Raw genomic sequence first — 19,586 nt, 5'->3', positions numbered from 1 at the left:
CTTCCCTCCATGTTAGTGACCTGATTGTTGCTTAACATTTCTAACTTACTTATTAGATCTGCATTTGTGTTTTGAATTTTAGTTTGATTTCTTGTTTCTACCTTTCACTCATTTGGTATTTTATCATTATAGTCGGCCTTTTGCTTTCTTGAATTTGTGTTCAGTTCTTAAAATGAAAGGTCACAAGCACTTTTTGGGCTGTGTGTGTGTTTTAGGGAGAGGTTTTATTTTCTTTTAGTTAATCAGATTACTTTGTTACTTTTTATTAAGCAAAAACAAAAACTTAATTATGACAGCCTAATAATTATGTTTTTTGTCCCTATTATGTTTGAGAGCCATGGTCTATAGCCAGAAGAAATTGGAGCAAAGAGGTAGAGAATTAGGTTAGAATAGTCATTGTTGGGTTTGACTCAGTAGAGTGGACAATATCATGTGTGATGATCCACTCCCAGGATTCTCACCGGTATTATATTTTCATGAGTGTTGCTTTATCCTTCAGTTTGATAAAGCATTCTGGAAGATCGTAATTCCCTGTGACCCTTTCTACTTCGGCAAAAGACCCAGACTTTATTATTACTATTATTTTTAAATATCAAAAAAACTAGATTGAGGGAGTGCTTGTCTAGCATGTGTGAGGCCTTGGGTTCAGTTTCCATTGCTGAAAACAACAACAAAAAGGAAAATGAAAACAAAACAGGAAAACAACAACAAAAAAAACCCTGAATACCAAAACTGCATTTTGTCCTGTGTACCCAGGGAATAAGATACTTTCCTGGCTGGAAATATAGCTCAGTTTGTAGAGTGCTTACCTGTCAAGCACAAGGCCCTGGGTTCAATCCCCAGCACCACAAAAAAATAAAAATTAAAATAAATAAATAAAATTATTTTTTAAAAATATACTCCCTTTTTTTTGGTTGTAGTAGGAATTGAACCAAGAGCACCTACCACTAAACCACATTCCCAGCTCTTTTTATTTTGAGACAGGGTCTTTATAAGTTGATAGACTGACCCTGAACTTGGAATCTTCCTGTCTCAGCCTTGTGAGTATCTGGGATTACAGTTGTGTGCCACTACACCTGGCTTAGTGTACCTCAAAATGTTAGAAAAAATATTTTCCCAATTATTTTTAAGGGTAATTATTCATTTATTCCCATATCTATTTATATACATATACCAAAACATTACAGTGTACTCTGGTACTCCATATACATACAATTATGATGTCAAGAAAATAATAATAAGAAATTTTAAAGAGAAAACTTAAAATAATTCTTAACACGTTTTAATCCTATTTTACCTACTTCATGTTCAGAAGACAGAAATAAATACAGAAGGTAATTGTGAAAAGCTTTCATAGAAGAGGTAGGAATCATACGGTGCTTCAAATAAAGAAACAGAAAAGCATACTTGGAATCATTAAGTGGAGCTAAGAATATCTGTAGAATATTTGGGGAGAAGTGAGAATACAAGGGTTATCCAAAGAGTAAATTATACTGGTGAAGATAATAAAGATAGCAAAAGTTAGTTGACCAACTGAAACATTTTCGACTTGGTTTTATAGACTGTTTATAATACTTGTTGGAGTAAAAAATGAATGGATATATTTTGTTATAACACTTTTTTGTAAATAGTTATTATTCTGCATACTCAAAAAGTAGTTAAAATTCATGAGAAAAAATGGGAATCCAGCATAGAAAACAAGCAAATCTATAGCAAATGAATAATAGATCTTCACTGAAGAAAATGGATAGAGAAATATATTAATCTAAGTAACTTTTTATCTCATTTGAATTTTGTGTTACCTTTTGAAAATAAATCCTTAGTCATTTCTGTGGCAAGCCTAATTTGACATGTAATATTACGTATAGCATTCATCTTAGGAGTATATGAAGATGAACAAAATTGGTGCTTTCAAGTACAGAAATCTCTGCTCCACATTTGCCATATAGTACATGCAAATAGATTTAAGTCTCAGTTTTCTCTTTTAAAAGGATAGCATTGTGATGAAATAAAACATGGGATTTGGAAATAAAGTCAACATAATTTATATTTCTGCATATTGCTTACCAGTTCTTGTGTATTCTCCCAATTCTTTCTTCTTATTTTTGTACTTTTGTCAGACATTTTAAGTATGCTATAAGTTCATAGGACATCGTTACAGTTTTTGCTTTAGGTATCAATTGTATTCTAAAACAACTAAAAGTAATCAAGCAATTTTTCTTTTTAATATTTACTTCAAGCCATTGTATATTGTCCCACAGCTCCCTGATGCTCCAGTCTGTTTTACTTTATTCCCTTTTGATTCATGGTTTTCATTTTTCTACTAAAATTCCATTTTTGTTCCCATTTCTATCTAACTTTTTCACTGAGACTTGAATGTATTATTAATCTTTATTTTCTGGTGATTCTAGGGATCAAACCCCACTGAACTGTACCCCCAACCCCATTGTAATTATTTTAAATTGTTAATTTGATAGTTCCAATATCTGGGTCTTATTATTTATTTATTTATTTTATTCACTCTACACAAATGGGGTACAACTGTTGTTTCTCTGGTTGTTCATGAAGTAGAGTCACACCATTTGCATAATCATACATATACATAAGGTAATGATGTTTGTTTCATTCTGTTAATTTTTCCTTCTCCCCACCCCTCATCTGGGTCATTTTTAGGTCTGGCCCTACTGATTACTTTGCCTCTGATAGTGAACTGTTTTTCTTGCTTTTTGTGTTGCATGTAATTTGATATCGATTGTCAGGCATTGTATGTTAAGTGGTAGAAACTGAGGTATATAATATTATTCTGGCTGGGTTTAGTGGCACATACTGTATCCCAGCCACTGGGAGGCTGAAGCAGGAGGATTGCAAATTCAAGGCTTGCCTCTGCAACTTAGCAAGACCCTCTCTTAAAATATAAAGAAAAAGGACTAGGAATGTAGCTCAGTAGTAAAGTGCCCCTGGGTTTAATCCTCAGTAGTGGAGTGGAGTGGGAGTAGGTTTGATTTCATTCTTTTGCATGTGGTTATTCAGTTTTCCCAGCATCTTTTATTGAAGGTGCTGTTCTTATCCTAATGTATGTTCTTTTTGGGGGAATGTTGGGGGTGCCAGGATTGAACCCAGAGACACTCAACTGCTAAGCCACATCCTCAGCCCTATTTTTTCTGTTTTATTTAGAGACAGGCTCTCATGGAGTTGCTTAGTGCCTCTTTTGCTGAGGCTCGCTTTGAGCCTCCTGAGTCACTGGGATTACAGACATGCGCCACCAAGCCAGGCCGATCTATTGTGTGTTCTTGATGCCTTTGTCAGAAATCAATTGGCTTAAAAATATTTTTTTAATCTTCAGAGTTTTTCTTTGACTTTCCTCAGGGGTGCCAACTTATAAGGTAAACCTTCTTGCTATAAATTGCATCAGTAAGCATTCTGTGCATTTTCTCCTTACTCTTTGTTACTACTCTTTCTGGTCAATAAAAGTATATGTTGGTTAGCAGCTATGCTATTCTCTATCACTATCTTGTTTCACATTCCTCCCTCCACCCTCAACCATCCCATCTTCCACCATCACTCTGAAGTTTTTAGATCAAAGTTTGCCTTTTTGATTTTACTGGTAGATTTTGACTGTTTTCCCCATCTTTCCCCCACCCCACACATACTGTCTGTTTTGTAAGGAACTGGAGCAAGAGGAGATGCTTCTTTATTCCACTGTGGTCTGTATTTAAAAGTTCTCAATTTTTCTAACATAAAGAGAAAAATAAGCAATACATTTGAAAGTATGTCATTTCAAATAGAAAACTGAACTTATTGATCTTGAGTCTACATTATTCCAACACAATTGCTGGGTTGTACAATGTATGTGACACTTTTCTGTGTGTGCCCATTTCTAAGATCACATTCTTTCCATTAACAGATGTGGTAGTTGGGAGATTTCTCCCCTATTCTGAGGATTTTTAAGTCTGGGGAGGTGAAGGGGATGAGCTAGGGATGTAGCTTAGAAGTAGAGTGCTTACCTAGCATGCATGAGGCCCAAGGTTCCATCCTTAGCACTGCAGGAAAAGAAAGAAACAAACATTCGTCTGACCTTCACACATAAAATTGGTTTGGTTCTTAAGGATAAGATACCTTGATTGTATTCAGTTTGTGCTAACTTGTTTTTATTTTCCCCTTCTGTTTTATAAAACTTTTAAAATAATTATTTTATTTATTCATTCATTCATTCATTTTTATGTGGTTCTAAAGACTCTGCCCCTGAGCCCAAGCCCCAGCTGTTTTATAAAACTTCTTATTGTTATCTAAGAATATATCAATAACAGACGCTTCACAGAAGAAGATCTACAAGCAATCAACAAACATATGAAAAAATGTTCATCATCTTTAGTAATAAGAGAAATGCAAATCAAAACTACACTAAGATTCCATCTCACCCCAATTAGAATGGCGATCATCAAGAATACAAGCAACAATAGGTGTTGGAGAGGATGTTGGGAAAAAGGTATACTCTACATTGCTGGTGGGGCTGCAAATTAGTGCAGCTACTCTGGAAAGCAGTGTGGAGATTTCTTAGAAAACTGGGAATGGACCCACCATTTGACCCAGCTATCCCACTCCTCGGCCTATACCCAAAGGACTTAAAATCAGCATAGTACAGAGATACAGCCACATCAATATTCATAGCTGCTCAATTCACAATAGCCAGACTGTGGAACCAACCTAGATGTCCTTCAATTGATGAATGGGTAAAGAAACTGTGGTATATATATATACAATGGAATATTACTCAGCTATAAAGAATAATAAAACTATGGCGTTTGCAGGCAAATGGATGAAATTGGGGAATATCATGCTAAGTGAGATAAGCCAATCTCAAAAAACCAAAGGACAAATGATCTCGCTTATAAGTGGATGATGACACATATTAGGGTGTGGGGGGGTGGCAAGAATGGAGGAAGGAGGGACTGTATAGAGGGAAAAGAGGGGTGGGAGGGGTGGGGGGAAGAAAAAATAACAGAATGAATCAAACATCGTTACCCTATGTGAACGTATGATTACGCAAGTGATATGCTGTTACTCCTTGTACAAACAGAAACAACATGTATCCCATTTGTTTACAATAAAGATAAATTTAAAGGAGTATATCAATAAAGTACACAAATCTTGAGACATACAGCTCAGTCAATTTCAAATATACACACCCATGAAACTACCACACAACTTAATATATAGAACACTTAAGCATTTCAGGAGATTCTCTTGTGTCCCTTCCCAATTTATATGCCTATCCCTCTTACCCAACCAAAGGTAATCATACTTCTGAGCTCTTAACCACTATAGATTAGTTGTTTGTTTTTTGTTTGTTTGTTTGTTTTTGTCATTTTGTTTGTTTTGTTGTCAATGCTGAAGATCAAATCTAGGATCTTGTGGGTGCTAGGCTTGTGTTCTATCATTAAGCTATATCCTCAGCTCCAGATAAATTTTCTTATTTTTCAGTTTCACATAAATGGGCTCATAGTATATCACTTTTCTTTCTACCCTTTTATCAACATTATGACTGTAAGATTTATCTTTTTTTTTTTTTGTAGTTTTCTTTTCCATTGCTCTTTGTTCATATTTTATAATTTCCTACTAGTTTATCTGTTTTCCTGTTCTAAGACACTTGGTTTGTGTCTAGTTTTGGACAATTATGAATAAAGCTGCTATGCACTATTTTGTTTTTGTTTTTCAACATGACTTACTTAGGCAAAGCATTCACTTTTGGGAGGTGCATGTCCAGGAGTGGAATTGCTGTTTTTCTAAAGTAGCTTTACCAATTTTTCTCAGTCAGCCATATGTGAAAGTTCTATTTTCTCCATATTCTCACCAATAATTGATTACTAGTCTTTTAATCTTAACCATTCTCATAAGAATGTAATGATAACTCAGTATAGTTTTAATTTATAATTTCCTGTGACAAAAAAAATATATATATACACACATACATACACATACACACAATATATATATATATATGTACACACACATATTTCTTAACACAAATTTCAGCAGACATTTGCTTCAAATGCAGTAGCTATCTTTGCATCTCAGTGGTTTTAAAGGAAGATCAAATAAATTAATTAGGCTATCATCCCATCCCATTTTCAGAGGAGCATTTATTTTAGGCAATAAACAAATTATTACTATTGTTAAAACTATTCACTTAAAACTTTCATCTAGTATCAGTAACAAACCCTAAACCTAACTTCTCTTCAGGCCACCCTCTGTAAAACAAAGTAAGTATAAGTTGTTATGCTTCAGTACTGTTTCCATAGCAAAGATCTGGTCTGCTTAATTTAACTAAAGCTGGAGGGTTAAAACCTGAAGGTTACTACTATAGCAACTTCAATAAAAGTAGTTCTATTACCAGTTCTGCTAAATTACTTGGGGTTAGGGAGTATGAATCTAGATATACTAGTAATATGATATAATACTGTAGGGATACTAAAACATACAAAATTAAATTTATACAATATAAATTGCTTAAAAGTGGAAATATGCATATAATAACAAAAATCATCACTAGGAAATAGATCTTGAAATATGGTAAAACAGTCTCAAAATGAAAACAATTTCAAACATCATTTTTCAAATTTCAGTAAGTGGGGAAAAGATTCAAAATATTTATACCTTGGTTTGGAGATGTAGCTCAGTGACAGAGCAACTTGCCTGGCACGCATGAGGCCCTGGGTTTAATCCCCAGCACCAAGGGGAAAAAAGCCACAAGAAAATGTGCGATATATATATATATAGAGAGAGAGAGAGAGTGGAGGGGACAGGTACTAGGCACTTAACCACTGAGCAACATCCCCAGTCCTTTTTTATATTTTATTTAGAGACAGGGTCTCACTAAGTTGCTGAGGCTGCCTCAGCTTCCTGAGCAGCTAGGATTATAGGTGGGCACCACCACACCCAGCATTCCTGCAGTATTGAAGTATAGTAAAATATCAAAATCAGGAAATTGATAGTGGTACAATATTCTTAACTAGATTACAAATCCTACTTTTAACTTGGAAGATTTTTCACATGCTTATTCACCATCTTACCTCCTCCTTGGTGAAATAATTGCTCACGTCTTTCATACGTTAGTATGTTTTTGGATACGGTTTGCCAATATTTTGTTAAGGATCTTTGCATCTATATTCATCAAGGACATTGGTCTAAAATTTTCTTTCCTTGATGTGTCTTTTCCTGGTTTGGGTATGAGGGTGATATTAGCTTCATAGAATGAGTTTGGTAGGGTACCCTCCTTTTCTATTTCCTGGAATACTTTGAGAAGTATTGGAATGAGTTCTTCTTTGAAGGTCTTGTAGAACTCGACTGAGAATCCGTCTGGTCCTGGGCTTTTCTTGGATGGTAGATTTTTAATGGCTTCTTCTATTTCTTCTATTTCATCGCTTGATATTGATCTGTTTAAATTGTGTATGTCCTACTGGTTCAGTTTGGGAGGAGCATATGTCTCTAGAAATTTGTCAATGTCTTTGGTAGTTTCTATTTTGTTGGAATACAGATTTTCAAACTAGCTTCTCATTATGTTCTGTATCTCAGTGGTGTCTGTCATGATATTTCCTTTTCATCACGAATTTTAGTAATTTGAGTTTTCTCTCTCCTTCTCTTTGTTAGTGTGGCTAAGGGTTTGTCTAGTTTGTTTCCTTTCTCAAGGAACCAACTTTTTGTTTTGTCAATTTTTGAACTGTTTCTTTTGTTTCAATTTCATTGATTTCAGCTCTGATTTTAATTATTTCCTGTCTTCTACTACTTTTGCTATTATTCTGTTCTTCTTTTTCTAGGGCTTTGAGCTGTAATGTTAGGTCATTAAGTTGTTGACTTTTCATTCTTTTCTGGGAATGCGCTCCATGCAATGAATTTTCCTCTTACTACTGCTTTCATAGTGTCCCAGAAATTTTGATATGTTGTATCATTGTTCTCATTGACCTCTAAGAATTTTTTTATCTCCTCCCTGATGTTTTTTGTTACCCATGTTTCATTCAGTAGCATGTTGTTTAGTCTCCAGGTGTTGGAGTAATTTCTGTTTTTATTTGTCATTGATTTCTATTCTCAGTCCATTATGATCTGATAGAACACAAGGCAGTATCTCTGTTTTTTTGGCATTTCCTAAGGGCTGCTTTGTGGCATAACATATGGTCTATTTTCGAGAAGGTTCCATGTGCTGCTGAGAAGAAAGTGAATCCACTCGTTGACGGATGGAATATTCTATATATGTCTATTAATCTAGGTTATTGATTGTGTTATTGAGGTCTATGGTTTTCTTTGGTTGGTTTTTTGTTTGGAAGATCTATCTAGTGGTGACAGCGGTGCATTAAAGTCACCCAGAATTATTGTATTGTGGTCTATTTGATTCCTGAAATTGAGGAGGATTTGTTTGATGTACGGGGATGCACCGTTGTTTGGGGCATAAATATTTACTATTGTTATGTTTTCCTGATTTATGGTTCCCTTAAACAGTATGAAATGTTTTTCTTTATCCCTTCTGACTAACTTTGGCTTGAAGTCCACTTTATCTGATATAAGGATGGAAACCCCCGCTTTTTACTGAGTCCATGTGCGTGGTAGTTTTTTTCCCACCCTTTCACCTTTAGTCTGTGGATGTCTTTTTCTATGAGATGAGTCTCTTGCAGGCAGCATATTGTTCGGTCTTTCTTTTTAATCCATTCTGCCAGTCTATGTCTTTTGATTGATGAGTTTAGGCCATTAATGTTCAGGGTTATTATTGAGATATGATTTGTATTCCCAGTCATTTGGGCTTATTTTTGATTTTTAACTTTGCTTGGTTTCTCCTTTGAGTGGATTTTCCTTTAAGGTATTTCCTCCCTTTGCTGTTCTGCATTGTTGTTTTTCATTTCCTCCTCATGGAATATTTTGTTGAGAATATTCTGTAGTGCAGGCTTTCTATTTGTAAATTCTTTCAACTTTTGTTTATCATGGAAGGATTTTATTTCATCTTCAAATCTGAAGGTTAGTTTTGCTGGGTATAGGATGTCTTGGTTAGCAACCATGTTCTTTCAGAGCTGAAATACGTTGTTCCAGGCCCTTCTAGCTTTTAGAGTCTGGTTGAGAAATCGGCTGCTTATCTGTATTGGGTCTCCCCTTATATGTAATCTGATGCTTTTCTCTCGTGGCCTTCAAAATCCTATCTTTATTTTGAATGTTTGGCATTTTCATTATAATGTGCCTTGGTGTGGAACTGTTGTGATTTTGTGCATTTGGTGTTCCATAAGCTTCTTGTATTTGATTCTGCATTTCATTCTTCAGGTTTGGGGAAATTTTCTGATATTATTTCATTGAATAGGTTGTTCATTCCTTTGGTTTGTATATCTGTGCCTTCCTCAATCCCGATAATTCTTAAATTTGGTCTTTTCATGATGTCCCATAGTTCTTGGAGATTCTGTCCATGATTTCGTATCATCTTCTCTGTTTGGGCAACTTTATTTTCAAGATTAAATATTTTGTCTTCATTGTCTGAGGTTCTGTCCTCCAAGTGGTCTAGATTTTGGTGATGCTTTCCATTGAGTTTTTTATTTGGTTTATTGTTTCCTTCATTTCAAGGAATTTTTTATTTAGTTTATTGTTTCCTTCATTTCCATTTGGTTTTTTTTTTTTTTTTTTTTTTTTTTTTTTTTTTTGTTGAGAATCTCTATCTCTTGTTGAAATGATCTTTTGCTTTCTGCAGTTGCTCTTTCAGCTTATTGGTATTATCATTCATTGCCTGCATTTGCTGTCTTATCTCATCCTTTGCTTTGAGAATCATCTTAATCATGTATAATCTAAAGTCCTTTTCTGACATTTCTTTTAACATACTGTCATTGGATTCTATCAATATAGGATCTAGATTTGTTTGGATCATTTTCTTCCCTTGTTTTTTCATGTTGTTCATGTATCTTCCCCTCTAGCATTGCAGATTTCCCCCTATAGGCTAATAGTGGCCCTATAGGTTTCCAAAACCCTTTCTTTAAGGGGAGTCAATATTAGCATTGCCCCAATTCAGACACTATGCAATCCTAGACCAAATAGCCCCTATGAGGACAATAACAAAATTGTCATAATAAACAGAATGAGTTCAAATATTATTTTCAGTTAAACAAACAGGTTTGCAATAAGGTCTGCAGTTTCAAATGGAGGACAAAGAGGATGCAGACGGATGTAGAATGTGGCTGTTAATGGGATAAGAAAAGAATATACAGAAGTTCTAGATAATAGAAAGGGTGAGAATGTAATCAAAAGAAATTGGATGTTAGCATGCAAAAAAGGGAGAAAGAGACTCTGAGGGAACAGGTAAACAAAAGGAAAAAAGCGAGAAAAGTAAAGAATAAAAACTTAAGTTTTTTCAATAAGGAGAAAAAAGAAAATCTACAGTATACAGTCGTATAGTAATGAAACCTCCCAAAGTTCAGTAGCCTGATGCATGAGCTTCAAGTCTCCAGCAGGTGTCTCAGGATGGGTTTTGCCCCACCTAAAGATCGGAGCTACGGCTTCCAGGATTATCGAAGATGGCCACTCTAACTTCTAAATGTGTTGGCAAATGGGGAGCTGCAGCTCAGGGTATGGCCGTGGTCAGCAGGAGGTCCTGGAGGTGGGATGGGGTTGGTCAGGTAGGGGTCCTGGAGGTCAGGTATGTTTGGTGTGGTTGTGGGATCCTGGAGGCCAGTTGCAATCAGTCCATCTGGGGTCCCAGTGATAGGGCGCAGTCAGTTGTCTGGGGGTCCTTGGCAGCAGGGAGCAGTCAGTTGATGTGAGGGCTCCAGAGGCAGGGAGTGATCTGTCAGGCTGAGGGATCCTGGAGATGGGGCTCAGTCAGTCTGGCCAGGGGTCCTACAGGGCCTGGGTGTTGTCTCAAAATGGCGGCAGCCACGTGTAATCAAACCTGCAGTTACTGTAACGGTGAACTTCCAGGCAACAGCAGGCAGCTGGTGCTCCACTGGCGTCGGTGATCAGTTTGCTGACTGTTGTCGGGCTATCGGGAGGTGAACCTTGTGCGTTGGGTAATGGATAGGTGTAAGGCAGGCAATGGACAGGCGAGAGGCAGGCAAATGGTGGATGATAGGCACCTGACAGTGAGCAATCAAGAAACAGATATCCTCTGCTTGAAACCAGAGTTAAGGAGCGACAAGGAACGCAGCCTCCCTCTAGTCCGCCATCTTGGATCTCCTATTGTATACTTCTTAAGACTCTATTTCTTTTAATTACATCCTTTCTTGTAGTCACTATTTTTGCCTTCAAGCAACTGCTGATCATCCCCCAGGTCAGTCATATGTAGGCATTTTAACCTCAGTAAAAGAAAGGGTACCAGAGAAAGAAAAGTTGCCCATCTTGTTAAGTCATTTGAATTCTAAGTTGGTAACAGAGTTTTTCAGAATATTTAACTAAAGCAAAGTGCCTCTGATTTTAGTACTCTGCAGGAGAACCTTCCTATACACCCAAATCATTAGGTCTAGACTAAGTAGTTAATATGTCCATTATAAAGAATCAGCTTTTGTTTGTGTTATTCACAGTGGAGTCAAAAGGATTTGGAAAATTTTTGATGATTCAGATATCAGGAAAAAGAAAAAACAACATACCTCTCTTTGGAGGACTGTTCACTGATTACTTTTTTTATCCTTGTCTTTTTTGAAATGCATTTTATGTATTGACAGCATATGATACAAATATAAGGATTTAAAGATTTGTAGCCTTATAGAGCATGCAGACCTGAGTTTAGGACTTACTTTTGTGAGCTTATTGTAAAATGGTTTGAATAATGATTTGTGCTTTTTCTCTTTTTATTCTTCCTAACTAGCTCCTGGGCTATAGTGAAAAGCCGATAAATCTACAGATGTTTATTGGAACAGCAGATGATCGATACTTACGACCTCATGCATTTACCAGGTGCATCGAATCACTGGAAAAACAGTTGCTACTGCAAGCCAAGAGATAATAATTGCCAGTACAAAAGTTCTAGAAATTCCACTTCTTCCTGAAAACAATATGTCAGCCAGGTATTTGAAAACACCCCCAAATGGGCACTTCTTTCTTTTCCTGAAACAATTTTTTTAAATGTTTTTAGTTGTAGATGGACACAATACCTTTAATTTATTTATATGTGATGCTAAGGATCAAACCAGTGCTTCACACCTGCTAGGCAATGCACTCTACCACTGAGCCCAACCCCAGCCCCTAAAACAACTTTCAAAAAGACCATATATAGAGCTGGGGTATGGTAGTGCACACCAGTAATCCCAGTGATTTGGGAGGCTGCAGTAGGAGAACAACAAGCAAGTTTGAGGCCAGCCTCAGCAATTAGCAGACCCTGTTTTCAAAACTAAAAACTGAAAGGAAATAGGGGTGTAGTTCAGTGGTAAAGCATCCCTTGGGTCAGTTGCCACTATCCTCCATACACACACACAATATATATATTAAACACACGTTATATATGTCTGTATATATATAATAAAATAGTCATTGTTCTAAGTTAACTGAAGTGATATTATTGGTTAGCACATTTGCTGAGGTGGTGCATATTTCCAAAAGAAAATTCAATTTGGCATATGTTAGTGGATCATGCGCTACTAGCTGGGCATCATCTTAGGTAATAAAATATATTGACTTCATCAAGTTATTCAGTGTAATAGAATGAACAATAAATAAACATTGCATATAATTTTAAACTTTTAAGTGTCTGTAAGGAACATTTGACTTTACCCCAGGTATTGCATTGACTCATTGCCTACCTCCCCACCTTCAAAACAATGTGGGCTAACCTTTGAATGAGAATTCAAGGAAGCATCATTCTTTTGCTCTAGATCTTACTTTTCATGTAGCATCAGAAACACATTAGTATACAATTAGTCAGCTACTGAGGGAAATTAAAACTTAACCTTGAACTGTCTTTTTCTAAGAGCTAAAAAGTTGCTCTGTAGTGGCCAGTTTGTAGGTAATGTTTCCATTCATTCCAACAAATAGTCAAAGTACTATACTTGAATCAAGTTAAATTGAAAATCACTAGAAGCTTATTGTACTTTCTCCTTTCGCTGGAGGGACAATGTAAGAAATAGCCATGTGAATACTCTTATTTATTTATCATTCATTTATATTTGAGATGGGGTCTTATTGTAATGCCTAGGCTGGTCTTGAACTTCTGAGCTCAGGTGATCTGTCTGCCTCAGTCTACAGTGCTGAGACTACCAGTGTGCATCACCATGCCCAGTACTTAATTCAAATCTGGAAAATTACTGTTAAAAAGCATTTTATCTTAGGTTGGTCAGTATTAAACACACACACACTTCTTTGAACTTAAAGAAAATGTTCATGTTTCTTAATGACATGGTAGATTTTGCTCTATCAGGCAACAACAAAAAGAAAACCTATAAAAACTTTATCACCTTTACTTTTTGCTTTGCTTTCCAGAGAGTTCATAGTTAAGTTCAGTTATAATAATTATAGTAATTTATATAACCTTCAATTTGGGATATATTTATTTCCTATTCTTCTACTTTAAAATTTTTGTTTTTCTTTTCTTGGCCTTATTTGTATTATAAAATGCCTTATATCCTCTCTGTAAAACAATATATAAACCAATCCGTGAAAGAAAAAAGAGTACATGAGTTTCTACGAAATCGGTCTCTCATGAAATTGGGAAAGTTTCAATCCCAAATAGTATGAAAAATTAGAGCAGTGAAATTAGAACATACACACCTCCTCCATCTATTAAGTACTAGCACGTCAAACAGAGTGATAGTTATGATTTGTCTTTCCCTAACTAGACCTGACAATACACTGCTTACCTAGATCAGAGTAAAGACAAAGCTGCAGGCAACACTACTGTGACTAGTCAGCAAGCAAATAGTTTCTCTCACCCAATCCTCCCACATGCACACCTGAAGCATCTCTGCTTATTTTGTCTGCTCTCCACTAGTAGATTGGGGAACAATAATTATATAGGATCCAGTGCTTGTGACAATATTGTGCATATTCAAGAAATGACTGAATAAAGTCAAATGTGGTACACTTCTGTAATCCCAGCTAATGGTGAGACTGAGGCAGGAGGATTGCAAGTTGGGGGCTAGCATGGGCAATGTAATGAGACCCTGTCTTAAATAAAAAAGGACTGGGGATGTAGTCCCAGTGGTAGAGTAACCCTGGGTTCATTTCCAGTAGTAAAAAAAAAAAAAAAAGAAAAAGGGTTGAGGGGCAACTAAAAAGTTACCCAGACCTAAGAAACTTTTTCCTGGAGTATAAATAGCAGGGGAGCTAATGCCAAATGATCCTTTTTTGCCAAGTAACTAAATATTAGGTAAGCTATTAACTAAGATAAACTAGTATCCTAGTAACTGTTGAATATAACAGTATCATATGGTCAATCCTTGTAGTTTCAGGCAGTAGTAGGTATAAAATTCTAAGTGACAGATAAGATCATTTTTCAAAGTAATTAACTTATAAATGAGCCTTAGGTGTGTATTAAATGCCTTACTGTTCTCTGAAGACAGTAAGGTGGGAAGATTAGTTGATACTCCCCCAGTTTTACCTAGTTATCCACAAGCTTGGTTATTCAAGATTAAATCTCTCTTGTACATATAAGACTAAATTGTGCACTAAACTGTAGATCACAGAGCCATCCTACAAGATACTTTAAATGTAGGATGCCAGTATCCATTGCCTTACCTTCTCATAACTTCTTTCTGTTTTTAAAACTGGATGAGGCCGGACATGGTGGTGCCCGCCTGTAATCCAGTGGCTCTGAAGGTGAGGCAAGATTGTGAGTTCAAAGCCAGCCTCAGCAAAAGCTAGGTGCTAAGCAACTCAATAAAACCCTGTCTCTAAATAAAATACAAAATAGGTCTGGGGATGTGGTTCAGTGGTCAGGTGCCCCTGAGTTCAATCCCTGGTACAAAAAAAAATATATATATATACTGGATGAGTACGGTTGTGGCAAAGTTATATTCTGGTCTAAAAGAAAGATAATTATAATTTTAAGTAGAATTTAATATTTTCATTGCTGTAAATGAATATTTTTGTAGTTTGTGTTTTTTTGTGATTTCTTAAGAGTTCTAAGACAGTCCTTCATATCTTTATTTTTGACCTGATTTTGGGTAGATAGTTCTTCCCTGACAAATTGACAATATATGTCTATGTAGTTGAGTTGTTCAGAAACACTGGTTATCAGTAAGCAAACAAAATTTTTGTATTTTTTTCCCTAGTATTGACTGTGCAGGTATTTTGAAACTTCGCAATTCAGATATAGAGCTTCGAAAAGGAGAAACTGATATCGGCAGAAAGAATACTAGAGTACGACTTGTGTTTCGTGTACACATCCCACAGCCCAATGGAAAGTCCTTTCTCTGCAGATAGCATCTATACCTGTTGAATGCTGTAAGTGAGGTTGATATGTTTTAAGATTTTATTTAAAATAGTTTATTTTCTATTTTGCTTTCAATATAATGTGTACATTAAAGTATAAACTGAAGCTGTGCAGTAGTGCATGCCTGTAATTCCAGTGACTTGGGATGCTGAGGCAGGAGTATTGCAGTTCAAAGCCAACCTCAGCAACTTAGTGAGGCCCTAAGCAACTTAATGACCCTGTCTCAGTATAAGAAATAAACTAGGGATGTGGCTCAGTGGTTAAACTCCCCTTGGTTGAATCCCCATAAAGGAAAAAAATATATTTAAATAATGACTATCTCCGTTAAGAAAAATTAGATTATGTTCCATTTACACTGTAAAGGTAGAGAAATGTACTATCACTAAAGTAACGTTTGTATACACTTCTAAAAAATCAGTTTTGAAATGTGTACTTCATGTGTGTTTCAATTAAATATTCAGAAAAACTATACAAAATGTACATCTCGGTTATAATGATGATCTCAGTATTCTCTTGATATAAGGGTTATTTTAGTTAGTGTTGTTCTCTAGTAGCTTTTTTAGATTTGTCTTCTTAGTCGTATGTAATACAATTATACATTTTTGGACAAATATTGCTTATGGTGTAATTATATTAGTTTTGTAAATTTTAACAGATGCTTGTATGGAAGAAATATATTAAAGATTTTAAGTGAAAAAAGAAAGAATGAAGTAGATGTTTGGAAATAAAGATGAAGTTGAAGATATTAATTAATTTCTCTTTCTTTATACTTGTAGACTAAGAAAATAATTTAGAGATAACATTTAATATATCCTCCTTCTTTTCTAAACAACCATGTTCTTTCAGTGTGAATTGTTATTACTATTGTCTTGAATTTTAAAATACTAAATGAACTAATCCCCAAATTTACTTTTATTTTATTTTGTAGCTTGAGCTTGTCTCATTTATATGAAATACTTTAGACTAATATTTGGTTTTTTTCCCACTGTTAAAAAAAAAAATACAGCCCAGCGGTCTGCTCAAGAACTTCCTCATATTGAGAGTACAGTATCAACAGTTGTTCTGTAAATGGAGGCCATGAAATGATTGTGACTGGATCTAATTTTCTTCCAGAATCTAAAATCGTTTTTCTTGAAAAAAGGACAAGGTAAATAAGCTGATTGACTTTAAGTGGCAAAAGGATGAAATAAATTTAGATATTTCAGTAACATTCATCACAAATAATGTCCTAAATCTACAAGCTTTATTTATGTTCTAGATTTTATTGTAAACCAAACATTTATTCAATTTTCATATAAATGTGAAATTCTCTTAAGCTTATCTTAAAAATAGAAGAATTTCCTTGACATTTCTACTTTTAGGTACACACTCAAGATAATTCAAAACAAAAAATTCAGATACCAGATGTTTTAGCAAACATTATTCATAATACCAAAAATCAGAAACAACCCAAACAAAGAACTTAAATGCTCACTAGTTGATAATGGATAATCAGAATGTGGCATACAGTGTGGTATTATTCAGCCATAAATCTATGAGATACTAACGAGTGATTCAGCATGGATGAACCTTAAAGATGATATGGTTACTTGAAAGAATCCCACACAAAAGACCATATACTGTGTAGTTCCATTTATACAAAAGGTCTACAATAAATAATTGTGAATATTTAATTCACCAGGTGATAAGAACTAGAAACATTCATAACAACATGAAAGCTATTTATTGTTTTTGGCAATGCCAAAACATGAACACAGTTCAAATATCCACTAAGAAAAAGGATAGTAAACTTTGATACGTTCAACAGTGAAACAGTGAAAACTGTGTATTAGGTTGGACAGAATTGTCAATTTGAACGAGTACTGATATGTGCAGGGTTTCTTTTGGGGCAAAGAAAATGTTCTGAAATTAGTGGTTATAGTTGATACAGCTCTGTGAATGTACTTGCCACCTCTGACTTGTATACTTTAAAAGGATGAAATTAGCCTGGAGACTGGCACACACCTGTAATCCCATTGATTTGGGAGACTGAGGCAGGAGGAATGCAGTTTCATGATCTGTCTTGCCAGTTCAAGGCCAGCCTGTGCTATTTATCAAGACTCAGTCTCAAAAAATAAAAAGGGCTGGGAATGTAGCTCAGTGGTAATGCACCCCTGGTTTCCATCCCAGTACCCGCCCCCTTCCCACAAACACAGAGAAATAAAAAAAGAAATTTACAGGATGTAAATTATCTTTATAGTTTGTGGTTATATCAGTTTTTGAAAAAGTAGAAACCTATGTTCATTGGGGTGTTTGTTTTTATCCCTTCTTAAGAATATTTAAAACACTTTGCCATCAGTTTCTGTTCATCTTTAAAAAAATTATGAATTACCACTCTCTAAAATAATTAAACAAGTACTTACATTTATTGCCCATTTAAGAAATACAACTTGCAGTCAGGCACGGTGGTGTATACCTGTAATCCAGGGGCTTAGGAAGTTGAGGCAGGAGAGTTACGAGTTCAAAAGCCAGCCTCAGCAACTTAGTGAGGCCCTAAGCAATTCAGCGAGACCCTTTCTCTAATAAAATATAAAAAAGGGCTAGAGATGTGGCTTGGTGGTTAAGGGCCACTGGGTTTAGTCCCTGGTACCAAAAGAAAGAGAAATACAATTTGCTGCTGATGGGTTCTTGGCAGCTGTCTGAAATAGATCCCTTGCCTGAAATAATGCTGTTTTTCCTCTATGTTGTATTTTATTTCCCTATTTTTGGATTCCATAATAGTACATATATTTTTCTGAAAATTGTTTTTTTTTTCCAAAGATCAACAATAAGATGGATCTACTTTGATCCATATGACTGAAATTTTTCCACATTCACTAATACACAGTTTTCACTGTTGAATGTATCAAAGTTTACTATCCTTTTTCTTAGTGGATATTTGAACTGTGTTCATGTTTTGGCACTGCCAAACAATAGCTTTCGGTGTTGTTATGAATGTTTCTAGTTCTTATCACCTGGTGAGTTAAATTTTGTTAATGTAGTAGGAGTAAAATGGTATTTTGAACTTTGGTCTGAATTTTCCTGATATCTATTAAGAGTTTTATTGACAATTCATTTGGCTTTTTGTGCAATACCTATTCTTGTCATTGCCTGTTTTTTTCCATTGGGTTAGTTTTTTATATTTTCATTGACTTAGAGGAATTCTTATATATTCTAAATATCAAAGTGAAATAGGGAAGTACCGTCTTTTCCCACTGTTGGGTTTTCACCTTCCTGCGAAATGTGACAAAACAACCTTTATTTTCTAAAGATGGAGTGGGTTTTTCTAATGAGGGAATGAGTTTTCCATCATTTGAGATACATGAACAAAATGTTTGCCGCCACTTTGTGAGTCCACTGTCTGAGGATTTCACTTGATGGATAGAATGAACTCTCCTCCATTTTTTCCCATAACTATACTTTCTGTTCTTTTCTTGGAAGTCAGTAAGAAAAAGATTTATAAATCTGTGATACTGCTTACATAAAATTTTCTTAGTATGCTTTCCAACTTAAATTGCTTTTAACTGTTAATTGTTTCTTCAACAGATGGACGACCTCAGTGGGAGGTAGAAGGGAAAATAATCAGGGAAAAATGTCAAGGGGTAAGTAATTTACCATAATTCTCAAGAAATATTTAAGAAAGTTAATGAAAAATTGAATAATTGTGCTTTATCTTATAGATGAAGGTATTGAGTTATAGAAATTAGGATTTTCAGAAATATGGGTATGGATACTTTCCCAGTATTAAAATTACAAAAAAAAAAATTGATCTTCTGTCTTTTTTTCCTAAGAAGAGAGAAATTAGAAATGAAAGGTTATTAGAGCTGAATGTGTTGGCACATGCCTGTAATCCCAGTGACTCAGAACACTGAGGCAGGAGGATCAAATGTTGAGGCCCACCTCAGCAACTTAGTAGGGCCCTGATCAACTTAAGAAGACCCTGTCTCAAAATAGAAAAGGACTGGGATGTGTCTCAGTTAAGCACCCATGGGTTGAAGGTTCTTACTGAAATTATCAATTTATTTATGTGAATTAAGTGAAGAAATCAAAATATATTCAATAAAGAACATATATAGTGGGCAAAAAATGAGAGGAGGACAAACCCTTAGGGATTTAACACACTTTTTCTAACTTCTCAGCTACCTTATTAAACCTTTAGTACTCCACACTGAAAGCTATATTCCCTTCAACT

General features: G+C 35.3%; 1 protein-coding gene across 1 annotated transcript in view; it reads left to right on the top strand.

Moving 5' to 3' along the window:
- The window catches only part of Nfatc3 (nuclear factor of activated T cells 3), a 107,155-nt gene that overhangs the window by 56,160 nt on the left and 31,409 nt on the right, over positions 1 to 19,586 (top strand). Inside the window, 8 exon segments of the mRNA XM_047527898.1 lie at positions 11,819 to 11,897; positions 11,900 to 12,017; positions 15,216 to 15,346; positions 15,349 to 15,387; positions 16,383 to 16,415; positions 16,418 to 16,512; positions 16,514 to 16,523; positions 18,941 to 18,996. Coding sequence (XP_047383854.1) covers positions 11,819 to 11,897; positions 11,900 to 12,017; positions 15,216 to 15,346; positions 15,349 to 15,387; positions 16,383 to 16,415; positions 16,418 to 16,512; positions 16,514 to 16,523; positions 18,941 to 18,996 — 561 coding nt within the window.

Source organism: Sciurus carolinensis, chromosome 16, assembly GCF_902686445.1.
Source record: "Sciurus carolinensis chromosome 16, mSciCar1.2, whole genome shotgun sequence".
NCBI lineage: Eukaryota > Metazoa > Chordata > Mammalia > Rodentia > Sciuridae > Sciurus > Sciurus carolinensis.
This window is presented reverse-complemented; position numbering and strand designations above follow the sequence as displayed.